The 13,316-nt window shown below is 43.5% G+C and overlaps 1 protein-coding gene across 1 annotated transcript in view; it reads left to right on the top strand.

The window, feature by feature from the left end:
- The first annotated feature begins 3,657 nt into the window (after positions 1-3,657).
- The window catches only part of FBXL7 (F-box and leucine rich repeat protein 7), a 172,651-nt gene continuing 162,992 nt past the window's right edge, over positions 3,658-13,316 (top strand). Inside the window, exon 1 of the mRNA XM_030969990.1 lies at positions 3,658-4,395. Within this exon, the coding sequence (XP_030825850.1) occupies positions 4,359-4,395 (37 nt within the window). The 5' untranslated portion in view covers positions 3,658-4,358. The remainder of the gene's footprint in view (positions 4,396-13,316) is intronic.

The raw sequence follows: 13,316 nt of genomic DNA, 5'->3' as shown, positions 1-13,316 counted from the left end.
AGTCTCATGTGCAGGCACTGTAAGGGACTAAGTCCCAAACCATATGTCTGAACATAACAGGCCTCCCAGGGTGCCAGAGTGAATCCCACAATGAACCCAGTGTTTGGTAAATACTGAAGGGCTGTAAGATGACTCAGCCCTAGTTGGAACTTGCAGAGCCTCTTCAAACTAGCATTTCCCAACTTCTTTGCTCGTGTTGATGTTTTTGGGCTGATGAAGTTCCAAGTTTGAGTGTCCTCCATGCCTTGCAAGAAAGAGTTACCCACTGTCAGCAGTATTATCTGTGATAGATACATTTCTGGTGAGAGTTTTATGTCTTTATAACAAAATTAGTTTGGTACTTTACTGTTTGTCCTCCACCCCATTCCCCAATAGAAAGAGTGTAACACGGTGTGCAGCAGCAATATTCAGTCCTTCATCAGAAAACTGTGTTCATATTTCCTAGACCAAGACCTTCTTTCCTCACTAGACTTTTTTCCCCTGGGTGGTTTTTGTTTGTTTCCTTGTGTATTTTGTTTTGTTTTGTCTGATTGGTTTTTGTTTTATTTTGTTATTGGGGTGTTCTTTTGTTTTGTTATTTTTGTTTTTCTTCCCTTTTGGTTCTGGTCATGGTGGAGTATTCCTGGGATTTATATCAAAAACTTGACAGAGTGGTAACATGTCTGACTAATATCTTTATTCTTCACAGGGCTCCCTCAACAGCTGAGCTTCCTGCCTCACAAAGCACCAGCCTATGCTGGTCTTGATAACCAAAATTACCCCATGGCAAAGGGAATCATTTCAGTTGTGGTGCATCAGATGTTGAATTTGGAGGGAAACTGCAGTATTTGCTCTCATTTGAACTCATGATTTCTGAATGATGTAAAATTATTTACATACAGCTCTGTGCCTGGGTCTATGTGAAGTGATGTTTCCAACCAGGCTGAGAAATTTCTCTCTCATATGCCAAAAAGGCTGCACAGCTTTCTAGGAGTTAGAAGTGGGATCATTGGCCTTGCTGGTCCTGTGACCCACACAGCCACGGGGTGCAGAGCACACAGTGTGACATGAGGAGCTGAGGCTTCCTCAGGAGCCGTTTGCAGTGGGTGCTCCCATCATAGCTGTATTTCAGGCTGGAATTAAGCACAGCTGTGCTGCACATGGAGCAGGGACATGTGTTGTTTTCAGCCTGCATGTGCTGTCCCACAGCTGGGGACTAGCAGCGCCCTGCAGCACTGGTGGGGAGGATGGTATGGCTGGGTGTGCTGGCCCACAGCCCGGCTGGGTGTGAGGGTTTGAGTGACAAAGGTAGGCTGCTGTGCTGTAGAAAGTCCCTATGTTTTTTCTTTACCATCCTACTCTGCCTAGGTGAGTTCCTAAAAAGTGTTTGGGGTATGTTTGTCAAACACCACAAGCCATACAGCAGGGAAAAAAAGTACTTGGATGTATGTGTTTGTTAGCAGCCTGTGGGCTCATATGTGAGCAGATATTAAATGAGCAGATATTAACCTTGCCCCACAACTTTTCACAGAAGGTAGATTGCTCCCCCTGTCCCCTGCCCTGCCCCTGAACAGATAACTCTCAAAAAGAAAGTAGAGGATGCTAAAAGCAGACACTTGTGTCAAGGCTTACCTGCTTTGGCACAGTTCTAAGTTTGTTTCATATTAGTTCTTAGAAATTAACCTTTGATTACAGAAATCTATATTTTTTGACTGATTCCTATTTTGTTTCAAAGGACCAAGGCTGGTGACTTGGTGAGTCTGACCCCAGAAGGCCCTCGGTTTTCTTAGACCTTCACTGTTTTTTGAGAATTGAAGGGTGTGTGTAGCGTTGTATTGTAGTGCTCAGTATTGAATCAGGATCAAAACTTTTTTACAAGGAGAGAGTTAATGATGGATATCTGATGGGATTAGAGCCTCAAAAATATTGCCTGATTACTTATCAGTCATCTGTACTGCTGGCACCTTCAGCTTCTGGTAATTAGCCCACCTCTTAATGAAAATGCACTTAAAAAAAAAAAAAGACACCCATCCCTAAAACTTCAGATTTTAGACACCTTTTCTATAGTCCTGACAGCGTTGATACTTTTGCCTCTGCCATTTCATATGCCATTTGTATAAATTGACAAAGATATAATTAGCTCAGAATTATCTGTATGTGCAGTAATTATCTTGTGGGTGTTGTGATATGTTTAGAAAGACATATCTCCATTTTTCATACATAACATCATAGTGTGGTGCAGGGAAAACTGCTCAACTCATGGTTTTAATCAAATCAGAATTAAAGTGGTTTTGTCTTTTTAACAGGGACATGTTGACCTAGCAATCAGTGAGCTCTATGCTGGGGCCAGTGTGAGCAGTACAACACATAAACACCAACCACAGATACCTGCAAAATGTTAGTAAAGAACTTTGAAACTAATCCTAAAAACCCCTAGTCTCACACATGCATTGCTTTGGGCGTGCCACTCCCCAGGCTGTGCGGGCTACAAGCTGACACTGCTCTTTGGGAAGTGTGGGTCCCTCTGCTGCCTACGTGACCTGCAGGTGCCCGTGTAACCACGTTTCAGGTACAGTTCCATGCACCTGTGCTGCTCCCTGTGCTGACAGACACACCTCAAGACCCCCTGCACACCCGGGCTGGGCGTCCCTGCTTCTTACACCCCGACCAGCCACCAGACAGAGCCAGCACCATCAGGCCAAGGCACAGGTGAGATACCAGCACTAACCCAGGACTGCCTGCTCTGATGTCTCTCCCCACCTATTACAAGCTTTCATCCTTCTTTCTCACTTTTTAAAGACCTGATTCTTTCCCAAAAAACCTTTGGTAACACCTGCTTACCACTTGATCTGGGTGACAGTTTTGTGGAACAAACTTAGTTGATGCTCTTAGCCAGCCCACTAGGGGCAAGTATCCTCTTGGGACTGGCAGTTTTTGTATAACCTGGTCACACACAGTATATCCTCACTCCCATTTGACAGCATCTCTTGCTGTCCAGCCCCTTTTGCCAGGCGGAGGTGGTGTGGGCTCTCATGCAGTAGTGAAATCCTTGCATCCCAATGCCATTCTTTGGGTGGGCTGCGCTCGGGGAAGGCACTTACCCTGTTAACAACGTCCACCATCCCTGACAATCACAGTGGTCTAAGAGTCTGTCTTTTGGGGTGAAAGCAGTAGAAACTGTTTTTTAAGACAGCTGAATTAAATAGAAGCATCTCACACCAAGGGATGAGATATATCCCTATAGGATGCCTGAAGAACAAATTTGGGGGATGTTCAACAGTTCGATATTTTTAATTCGATGCGGCGGCAAAGGCCGGCAGTGATTCCCTGGAGCTGGTGACTGCAGGAATACCATTTGCAGGGAGAAAACAGCTCGAACTCCGGAGCAGCCGGAGAGAACGAGAAGTAAGCGTCCCTGCTGCGCGGCTTCCTCCTACACACGGACGGAGATTTCTGCCAGCCCCCGGCTGGGTTGCACGGGGTCGGGGGTGCCGCGGAGGTGCTGAACGCAGAGACGCTGTCCTGCCCTGGGAAGGACACCAGGGCAGGGCCGCCCTGGGCGGGTCTCTGCGAGCAGCCCCCGCAGCCATCCCCGCCGGGCCGCTCTGGTGGGACAGCGGCCAGGGGACAGCGGCCAGGGGAGCCCCCGTGCCGGGCGCTGTGTCTTTAAGGGCCGGGGCCGGCTCCGGGCTCCATCCTCCCTGCATCGCCATCCCCTCCCTCCGTCCCGGCCCGGCGGCGCTGGGCGCCGAGAGGAGGCGCCTGCCGCTAACAAAAGTCTGCGGCCGAGGCTCCCTTTCCTCCCGCCCCGGGCAACAAGTGGCTGGCGGCGGCCTCCCGGGGGAGGCGGCGGCAGCGGCAGGGCTGCGAGGAGGAGGAGGAGGAAGGCGGACAGCGCTGAAGCATCGGAGGAGCCGAGCGGCAGCCGCGGGGCGGCGGAGCCAGCGCCCGGAGGCCGTCCCGCCCGTCCTGCTTGTGGATTATAACTGGAGCCGCCTTCCTGGCCCGGACACCCCGGCTGGAAACCGGGGCGGGGTGGGCGTACCGATACATCGCATTTTTGATTCTTTCTCTTTTAAAGTTTTGTTGTTGTTGTTGTTGTTGGGGGTTTTTTGTTTGGTTGTTTTGGGGTTTTTTTGGGTTTTTTTGTTTGTTTTTTTTTTGTTGAGAGGTGGGGAAGGGAGGGTGTCGGCCACCCCAGAAGAAGCGGAGGAAGTTGCAAGGCTCCTCTGGACATGTCGCCGTGAACACTTTTGGAGGCGCTTCCCCCAGCGCTGCCCCGGGGCTGCACTCGGTCAGAGCCGCGGCCGCTCGGCGCCCCGCGGCAGAGATGCTGAGCGGCGGCGTGGGAAAGCGGCGACGAGCATGAAGGCGGCAGGATGGGCGCGAACAATGGCAAGCAGTACGGCAGCGAGGGTGAGCTGAGCTGGGGGGCTCCAGCTGGGGCGCTGGAGCCGCGCCGGGGGTCGTGCCGGCCGGGAAGGGGTGACCGGGCGGGGGGCGCCGCGGCGGGGACCTCTTCTCCCCGGCCGGGACCGCTGCCGTCCCGATCCGCGACACAGTCTCCCGCTGCGCCCCCTAAAAACACCCTTAATTTTTATTTTTTTTTCACTAAGTTTAAAGTATGTATTTTAAGTGCTGCCCCAGCTCATGATGTCGAGGCAGCGGCGCGGCTTGCTGTTCGAAGGCAGCTCGGGGGTTACTCGGCAGTGTTAACTTCGCCAAAAAGTTGTAGAGCGCTCTTTGTAATCCTTTTTTTACTCGTCTTTATATCCCAGGATCCTTATATTATGCAGTATGCTATATGACTGCTTCCTGTCTGAACAGAAAGAAAAAAATTAACCCCGGCAAGGGTTGGGGGGAGAGTTAATGTTCTCCAGCTGTTATCCATAGATTGTACTCCTGCAATTTCGCTTCAGTGAAACTTTAGTGGGCTTGGTTTTAGATATACAGGGCCTGATTCATTCTTGTGGAAACCTATTAGTCTCGCTGGAGCTGCATCAGGGATGAATTTCAGCTGCTTTGCTTCTGGTGTGAAGGACTACTGGAATAGTCAGCTGGTGTCAGGCAAACCAATGGCAAGTACAGAAAGTTTGTCTTCCTGCCAGCTAGTTTTAAACTTTCTTTAACTTCTAGCTGACTTCTATATGAATTGCCCTCCAAGTATTTAGGCAACTCTGTAGGATGTATGCCTTCCCCTTGGCATATTGGGTGACTGTATAGGATCACCACCACCCCCTTTTTATGTTGTTGAGGGTTTGTAGGTGGAGAGAGGGAGATGATCTTGTGGTCTACTCCATTCTTTGGGAGTTCATACAGTAACTGCCAAAGAATACACCTCTTGCATCCAAAATATGCATGAAGATTGTGTAAAGGAAAGGGGAAAGACGCCACTTCTAGAGCAGATTCTGCAGTTCCTTTCATGTATTGCCAAATGAGCTCTGCTTTTTGAAGAGTTGATGAAGTCAGATGCTTTAAGCTGAAGACATTCTTCCTGTCGTGGGGTTTCAGTCAATTGATACCATCACTAGAAAAACTCCTGCGTAAATGGGGTGAACTTGGAAGTTGCAATCAAAACCTCTTTGGATTCCTCCTGAAAGGGGAAATCTTAGTTTTTCATTAGAGTTGAAAGGGCCATTGTTGATAGTTCTGGTCGTGCCACTGGGAGGTGTTTCCCTCAATGACTGGAAGGTGTGGATGCATGCCTGATCTTTTTTGTGAATTGGTTGCTTCAATAAATGTACAGTTTTGGGGGAGGAATGTGACTGACACAGAGTCTTTTGCAGCCCTCAGTGAAGGAGAGATTAGCTGTTCCAGAAGTACCTGTACCAGAAGTACAGGCACTGTCAGGAGGAGGAGGATTAGTACTACCAGGGTGTTCTTAGTTCACCTCTCTCCTCCATTCAGAGTGGAGATTGGATCCTGGCAGTGCACACTACATGTGGCAAATGAATCTTTGCAGTGCAGACCATTACCTGTCTTGCAAGTCTATTACCTGTCTTCATCATTGATGTGCCTCATAGATCGTGTTTCCTGGGAACTTCTATGCATCATCAGTTACTGAGAAGCTTGGAGAAGCTCTCATACTACTTTTGTTTCCTGAGTGATACAGAAGAGAACAAATCTAAACCCGATAAAGGGAGGCTTTTTTTTCCCCCCATAAACTGCTGGGGCTTTTGGTGCCTTTGGCAAATGAGCCACTTAATTGCTGTAAAAAGTTACTTTTTAGTAGTAGGATGTGATTATGCTCCTAGGTGGGGAGGTAACAACGTTTTCTGTGTACTTTAAAAGCAGCCAGATTATCCATTTGGAAGTTCATTGAGTGGCATCTGTGGTACACAGTTTTTAGGCTATTGGGCTTTGTAGGGCGATGCTGCACTGTGGTATGTCATTTTAGGGGTAGAGAAAAGTTAGTTGAGCTTCTTGAAGGCTGTTTTACCATTTGCTGCTTGCTGGTATCTTAGGTGGGATTTCAGGAAGACAACTGCAAATGATTTTTAGAATGGTTGGGTTTTTTCCATGCAGTTTTCCTTCCTGTCTGCTGTGGAACTACAGAGCTTCATTAATTTGCTCAAATTGGTTCTCGTTTCAATGTTGAACAGATACATTAGGGCAAGGACAACTCTTGCTCAAGATACCACTTCCAAAATAGAGAGTTTTTATGACCAGGAAATTGGGTGTTACATGGATTGCTACATTGTTACACTACCATCAATAAACTTTTTTTGAAATTCGCATCTGTGCTGTGTATGCAATAATCTCAGGCAGCTAAGTGTTTGTGACTGATCACATAAACGACACTGGACTGCCTTTATTAATCCGGTTGTCCAAGGCTTTATGGAATGTGATTTTATTGAGAGCTGCAATTGTCATGTTAAGATGCACCAGACAGTTACATGTTTGAGGAGTCTAAATCAGTATATAGAGTCTGGTGTATAATTGACAGTGCCTTTAAATGTGTTTGTTTTCTATTTATTTAATTTTCTAAGACTAAAACTTGCTCTGAGTGAAGATTAAATGTAAATAAAATTTCTTACCTGAAAAATCATGTCATGATTTTTGGGATATGAACACAACACTCATTTAAGAAATTATGATAAATTAATATAGAAACTAAACTTTGTTTACAGGAATTTACATATTTTTAAATGTAAAATATTAAATACAATTTACTTTCCTAGTTTTCATTTGAATTTTTACAATAGTTATTATAAGGCAGATTTTTCCTGGAAATATGTGGAGCTTGAGATCTCAAGAGCTTGAGATTTGTTGTAGTATGCAGTAGATTCAGACTGAAGTGTTAAAGCTTGAGTTGGGTCTTTCTGAACATGTTCCAGAAGTTGTTTGATCTACTGATGCTAATAGATCACCAGAGCAAGAAATCCACTTTATCATGGAGCAGAACTTGTAGGGCTTTTGCCTACACAGATAAACTGATGGAAATCATCAGTGACCTTAGCAAGTGTCTTACTACTGTCTTTCACTTTCTTGCCATGGGGATAAATCATTCTGTTTTCTCTCACTTATTTAGCTCCTTGCTCAGTTTTTAAATAACAGGAAGCCTTGTGTCTGATAGTGGACAGAGCAGCCTTTTGTTGTAGAGGCTGTCAAAAGTCAGGTGTTCTGTTTAAGGACCTGCCTTAAAATGCAATGCTGTTGCAGCTGACCAAACAAGACACTACTCATCATAACAGATGAGGGACTGAATTGAAGGATGTTGCCCTTTAACTATTGCCAAGTTGATGAGACACCTTGGCAGTGTTTCTGTAATGTTTCTGCCCAGAAAAACCTTCTGTGCTGGGCATGAGGCTGGGTGGGTGCTGATGGGTAGTGCCGGCTGTTGGTGTGTGGAACCTTTGGGGAAAAGTTAACTGGATGCTGTCTCTGTTACCACCTGAGGCAGTTTCTCATCCTCAAGGAAAGGGCTTTAAAACTGTTTCTATAGTACAAGGAAATTGGCTTTGTGATATGAGTTGGAGGAATAATCTGTGTTATTACATATGAAAGGAAGCTGTGGCATTGACGTGAAATTGTTGCTTTGCAAAATAACTTCTCAACATGTCTTCTTCACAAGTGACTTCTTCATTAAACTGAGACCTGAGAACCAGTCAAATTTGAGAGGAGCTAAATAATGGTACAAAATTTTGACAATGCTGATGTTCAGACCAGATGAAGAAATATCTCTAATAAGTCAACTGTCCAGAATCCTGCAGTTGTGGATAAAACTTTTTTTGGGCATCTCCTACATTTTCTCCATCCATTAACTGGTCTAGAGAGGATTGGTGACAATGAGCTCCACTTGACCAGCTAAAATGTATCATGAAAGACTTGTGTAACACAGGAGCCTGGTTCTGTAGGGAACAGAGGATGGCTGGAAAAACAGAGCAAAGTGTGGGAGAAATAGGTGAAACAGCACCTTAGACAAGGAAATCAACATCCTGTCTGAATCATAGGACTTGTTGACAAACTTTTTCTTTTTGAATCTGAATATTTAATGTGGGAAGATTTTAATGTAAACTCTTCGGGAATAAATTTCACTCTGTTCTTAGTTTGAAAATGTTCCTTCTTCAGACTTTTATTTGTGGTATTTTCTATTCATAAACCACTTGGAGAGAGAATTCCTGTGTATATCCCAGTGTTCTGCTCAAGTAAGAAGCAGCACAGAAACCTGCCTTTGTCATGAGATACAGTTGCTAGAAAGCACAGCGTGATTTTACAAAGGTGGTCTTAATTATGATGTGTGACCTGGTATACAGTAGCTAAAACTACCCAGGAATTGCCAGCACGTAGCACTGTGGAGAAATGGGTCAGTCTGTGTTCATTTTGGAATAGGTTAGCCTCTCAAATCTGTCCCTTCAGCTGGGAAACGTGGTCAAGGTCTGCATTATAGAGCCAGGCTTTCAGACTTGTCCTTTTTCTTGAAGGTGCTGTTGGGCACTAACTCATTGTGAATGCTGCCTTTCATTTCAAAGTAGATCTCTGCTCATTCAGTGATGGCAGGTGTTCTGACACACCTGAGGTTGTGTATGGAAATATTTTTCATCCAAAAGTTCTGACATTCATGACCTATAGATTTTGCCATATGTTAGGATTTGTTTCTTCACAAAGAGTTGCTGGATTTACTTCACATGCAGTGCTTGTGTCAGCTGCGGAAAACAGCATACCATAGTAGTCTTGCACTCTTTTGTTTAAAGAGTTTGTTAAAGAATCATAATCATTTACCAATTATTTATATTGGTGATTAGAATCTGTGAAGCCTCATGGGAAATTTTAATGAGGGTAAGGGGGTGGGAAAGGCAATAAAGTAGCTTTTACTACATTGTTTAATTACAGAGACACCCCTCTGAGGTATCTTCCCTGTGTACTGCATCTTCAGAAGCAAGGGAAGTTTTTCTTTCTGATACTTATTATTTTCTACGCCATAAGGTTCCCAGAGTCAAGTGAAGAGTCTCATCAAGTTGGGTGCTAAAGGCTCCTGGGCTGTGCATTTTTTTTCTCAGCTTGTTTTGATGTCTGAGTTGCATTTACACATTACTATTTCATCTGTTAAACATGAAGTTTAGTATATCACACTGCTGTCTTGCTTTACTGTTCCGGTGGGTTTTTTTGTTTTTTTAACCTTAGCATCCATGTGACTAGTGTAAACATTAGGGTGCTGCTTAGTAGTGCTTTTGGTGTTGCACTTACTTATGTGATTGTATTCTGCTTTTTGGTACTTGTCCAATGTCGGTTCTTCCATTTTACCTGTGGCCGAATTTCACTCAGCTGCCTTCAGAGAGATGAGACTTGCCTCTTAACAATAAAGTTGAGACTGGAAGTATAGCAGTATTCCAAATGTCAGTCCTTCAAGCAGTGTTGTTTTTTTAAAAGGGAATTTGCAGTCTGACAGTGGCCAACTGCTCTTAACCAAAAGTAATCTTCAAAAATGCTGCTTATGATGTTCATTTTTTATGTAACTGTCAGCTGAGCAATGCAAAATGATTGTGTGTATTTTGTGTTTACTCAGTTTGTCTCCAAAAAGTAAATTTGCTCTAAGCTCAGTGCTTATGTTGCATGTTGTTGTCTAGATCGCATGGCAGGGGCAGGGGGAGGGTCGGACACAGCACTTAAGTGAGCTGCTCTGCTGCTGTCAGATTTTCATAAAACAGAATTTTCTTTTCTAAAAAAATGACCAGCCTGTGTGTAGTTCAAATATGTGTTTACACACACTCACACAGCTACAGATTTGTGGGAGGTTTAGGCTTGTAAAAGTTGCTAATTTTATCAATAGCTTTTTAGAAAGTAACTTAGTGACTAACATCCATGTTATTTCATAAAATGTTATTCTTTCATAAAATGCTTCTGGGACAAGGGAGTTTTTTTTTTAATAGATATTAGCTAACTAACTGTACTCTAAGGAGTTGTCTTTGACTTGGTTGGTAGCTTTGCATGGTGCAAGATTAACTGGACTCTATTCTGTTTACTTAAAAAAAAAAGTTAACTGGGTGACAGTCAGAGGCCTGAATAAACTTTGAAGCTGGGGATGCATGACATGGAAGGCTTCCAGCAGACCTGTCTCAGCTAAGGTAGTAGGAGTCCAGGACTTGTATATCCTCATCCTTCTTTTGCGCACTCCTCAAAGTCATGGAAGGAGACAAGACTGCTTTGGTAACTTTTGTAAACTGAATTTGAACATCCTTCTACCAAGCTGAACTTCATAAAATCCTAACTGAAGTGGATACTATATCATTCCTTGTGAGGGGGGAAAAAATAAAAATCAACATGTATTCCAAATTGGGTAAGCAGTTTTAAATCTAAACTGCTAACCCCCAAAAACTCCTCAGCAAACTTAGTTTTCTGGTAGTTTCAATCCTTTGGCCACTTCTGGATTCCTTACTTCTGTGAACAATTCCTAACTAGGAATTGGTTTGCTCCTTTGTGTGTCTTGTTTGTGTTAGGAAAGTGATTGGCAGAAGGCAGTGGATGACATCTGAAGGCTGAAATGCACAAGTGGTTTATTTCTGCTCTTCATTTCATAGTTAGCTATGCCCTATTTTTTAATACAGGACATGTGCTTTGCTAAATTAGGACAACTATTTCATTAAGGAATAGTGACCTTCAAAAGTTGAAAAACAGGTGGTGAGCTCCCAGTAAAATCTGTTCCTTGTTGACGAGAAGAAGAAATATGCCACACTTATGTGCATAGATGGGCAGCTTGTGATGGGATAGATGACCTGCAGAACTTTGTTACTCAAGTACCATTTAGGTTGAGAACTCAGTGTTGTACCTGACCTTGGGGGGAAAAAGGTGTTAGTTCTGTCTGATCATACCTCTCATTTTAGTTCCAAATCTACTTGTGTCTTCTAGCACCAACATGGTATTGAGAGCAGGTTTGTGTGAGACCTCCTTAAGGGAGTTGAAGCATAAAGGAGGTGTTATCATCTTGATGTTGTGCTTGAGTTGGCTGTGTCCGAGCAGCTATTTAAGGAAAACGTTCCAACTCTGCACCAGTATCCAAACTCAACAAAAGTAACTTGCTGGCGAAATAGGTCTCTTCACCCTATGTACTTTTGTGATCTCTGCCTTAAGTAAATGGAGGGAAAAAATAGTTGTATCTTGGGGATTTTTTACCCTTCTTTACCCTTGGAGTAAAGTGAGCAAGCGGGAGCTCTTTTTCATGCCCATGTTTTGGACCAGGAAATTCCTGTCTGCAATACATAGATTTGTCAAATCAACATCCGAAATCACGTGGCACTTTTCTTTCTGAGCAATTTGTGTACAAATGTGTATAATAGTTGCAGTAATGCTATATTGAAGTATTTTCAAGCAGCATTAGCTTGGAGGAAGCTGTTTTAATACTCTTTTCAGTGAATCTATTTTAAAAATTATCTTCCTCAATTTCCTTCTTTGCTCCTGTTAAAACAAAATGAAATTTGCAGATGCTATTATAAAATGAGCAATTATGAGGTTGGCTGTCTTTTTGTTTGGCTGTTTTTTTAAAGAAAGAAAGAGGGCTCCAAAACCACTGGCATAACATCAGTGATGGTTAACTAGGAAGAACCTCTTTTGATCAAGAGTCACACAACCTTGTTTCACAGTAAAAATAGAATTTGTGTCAAGTCTAATTGTCACATGACAAGTGTAGTCTTGTCAGTTCATGGGGAATCCAGACTTTTATTGCTTGCATGACTGCATGCATAGTGGAGAAACATGCCATCCATTTAAGGCTCAGATCCTATTTTGTTGCCAGATTGCACATAATCCTCTTTCTGTGTAAGTGGTTGCACAGAGAAGAAAAACTTGGAAATTTTTCTTAAATTGTGTAATAATTACTCAGAGTGAGTATTTTGTTTAAATCCTGTCTTTGAGAGATAATAATGCTGTTTTGGAAACAGATGAAGACGAAGTGCACTTCTTTGAGAGTTTCTTGTGGTGCTCATGGCTCTCGTATTATTTTGTCTCAGGTGAAATGATGGCAGTACTTGATCTTGTTCATCACCAGGAGGGCAAGACAGCAAGGCCAACAGCTGGTCACCAACAGATGTACTCAACAGATGTTTTTGGGGTTTTTCTGAAGTACCTAGTAAAATGTATTTCTATTTCAGTTTTTCATTTGCCTTCTTTTGACACTTAATAAGGAAGCTGCTTGTGGCATCAACATGGAATCATAGACTAGTTTGGTTAGGATGGGACCTTTTAAATGTCATCTAGCTCAATCCTCCTGCAATGAGCTTCAGGTTGCTCACAGCACCTTCCAACCTGACCATTTATGTTTCCAGGGATGGGGTATCCACCAACCTGTGCTAGTGTTTCACCACTGTGACTGTAAAATAATTTTTCCTTCTATCTAGTCTTAATCTTTTGGTTTAAAACCAATACCCCTGGTGCTATCACAACAGGCCTACTAGAAAGTCTGCCCACATCTTATAAGCTCTCTTTAAGTGTTGAAAGATTGCAGTAAGGTCTGACAGGAGCATTCTCTTCTCCAGGCTGAACAGCCCCAACTTTCTCAGCCTGTCCTCATAGAAGATGTGCTCCAGCACCCTGATAATTTTCATGGACCTCCTCTGGACTTGTTCCAACAGGTCCATGTCTTTCCTGTGCTATGGTCACCTGAACTGGACGCAGTACTGAAAATGTGGTCATGCATAACTTTTTTAAAAATAAGGTTGTGGAAACAATAAGCTATTGCTTTATTATGTGGTGAAAATTGTTGATATACTATTACAACTTGAGCTTTTAGAGTTTTTGAAACTTCAGGATATATTAAAAGAGGTATAAGAAAAGCCTTGTAGCAGCAAGATTTCAATTCCAGTTAGCCATGCTAGCATCAAGTTGAAGCTAACTGTATGCTCTTC

This window comes from Camarhynchus parvulus, chromosome 2 (assembly GCF_901933205.1).
Source record: "Camarhynchus parvulus chromosome 2, STF_HiC, whole genome shotgun sequence".
Taxonomy (NCBI): domain Eukaryota; kingdom Metazoa; phylum Chordata; class Aves; order Passeriformes; family Thraupidae; genus Camarhynchus; species Camarhynchus parvulus.
The sequence above is the reverse complement of the archived record's forward strand: the minus strand, read 5'-3'. Positions and strand labels throughout refer to the sequence as shown.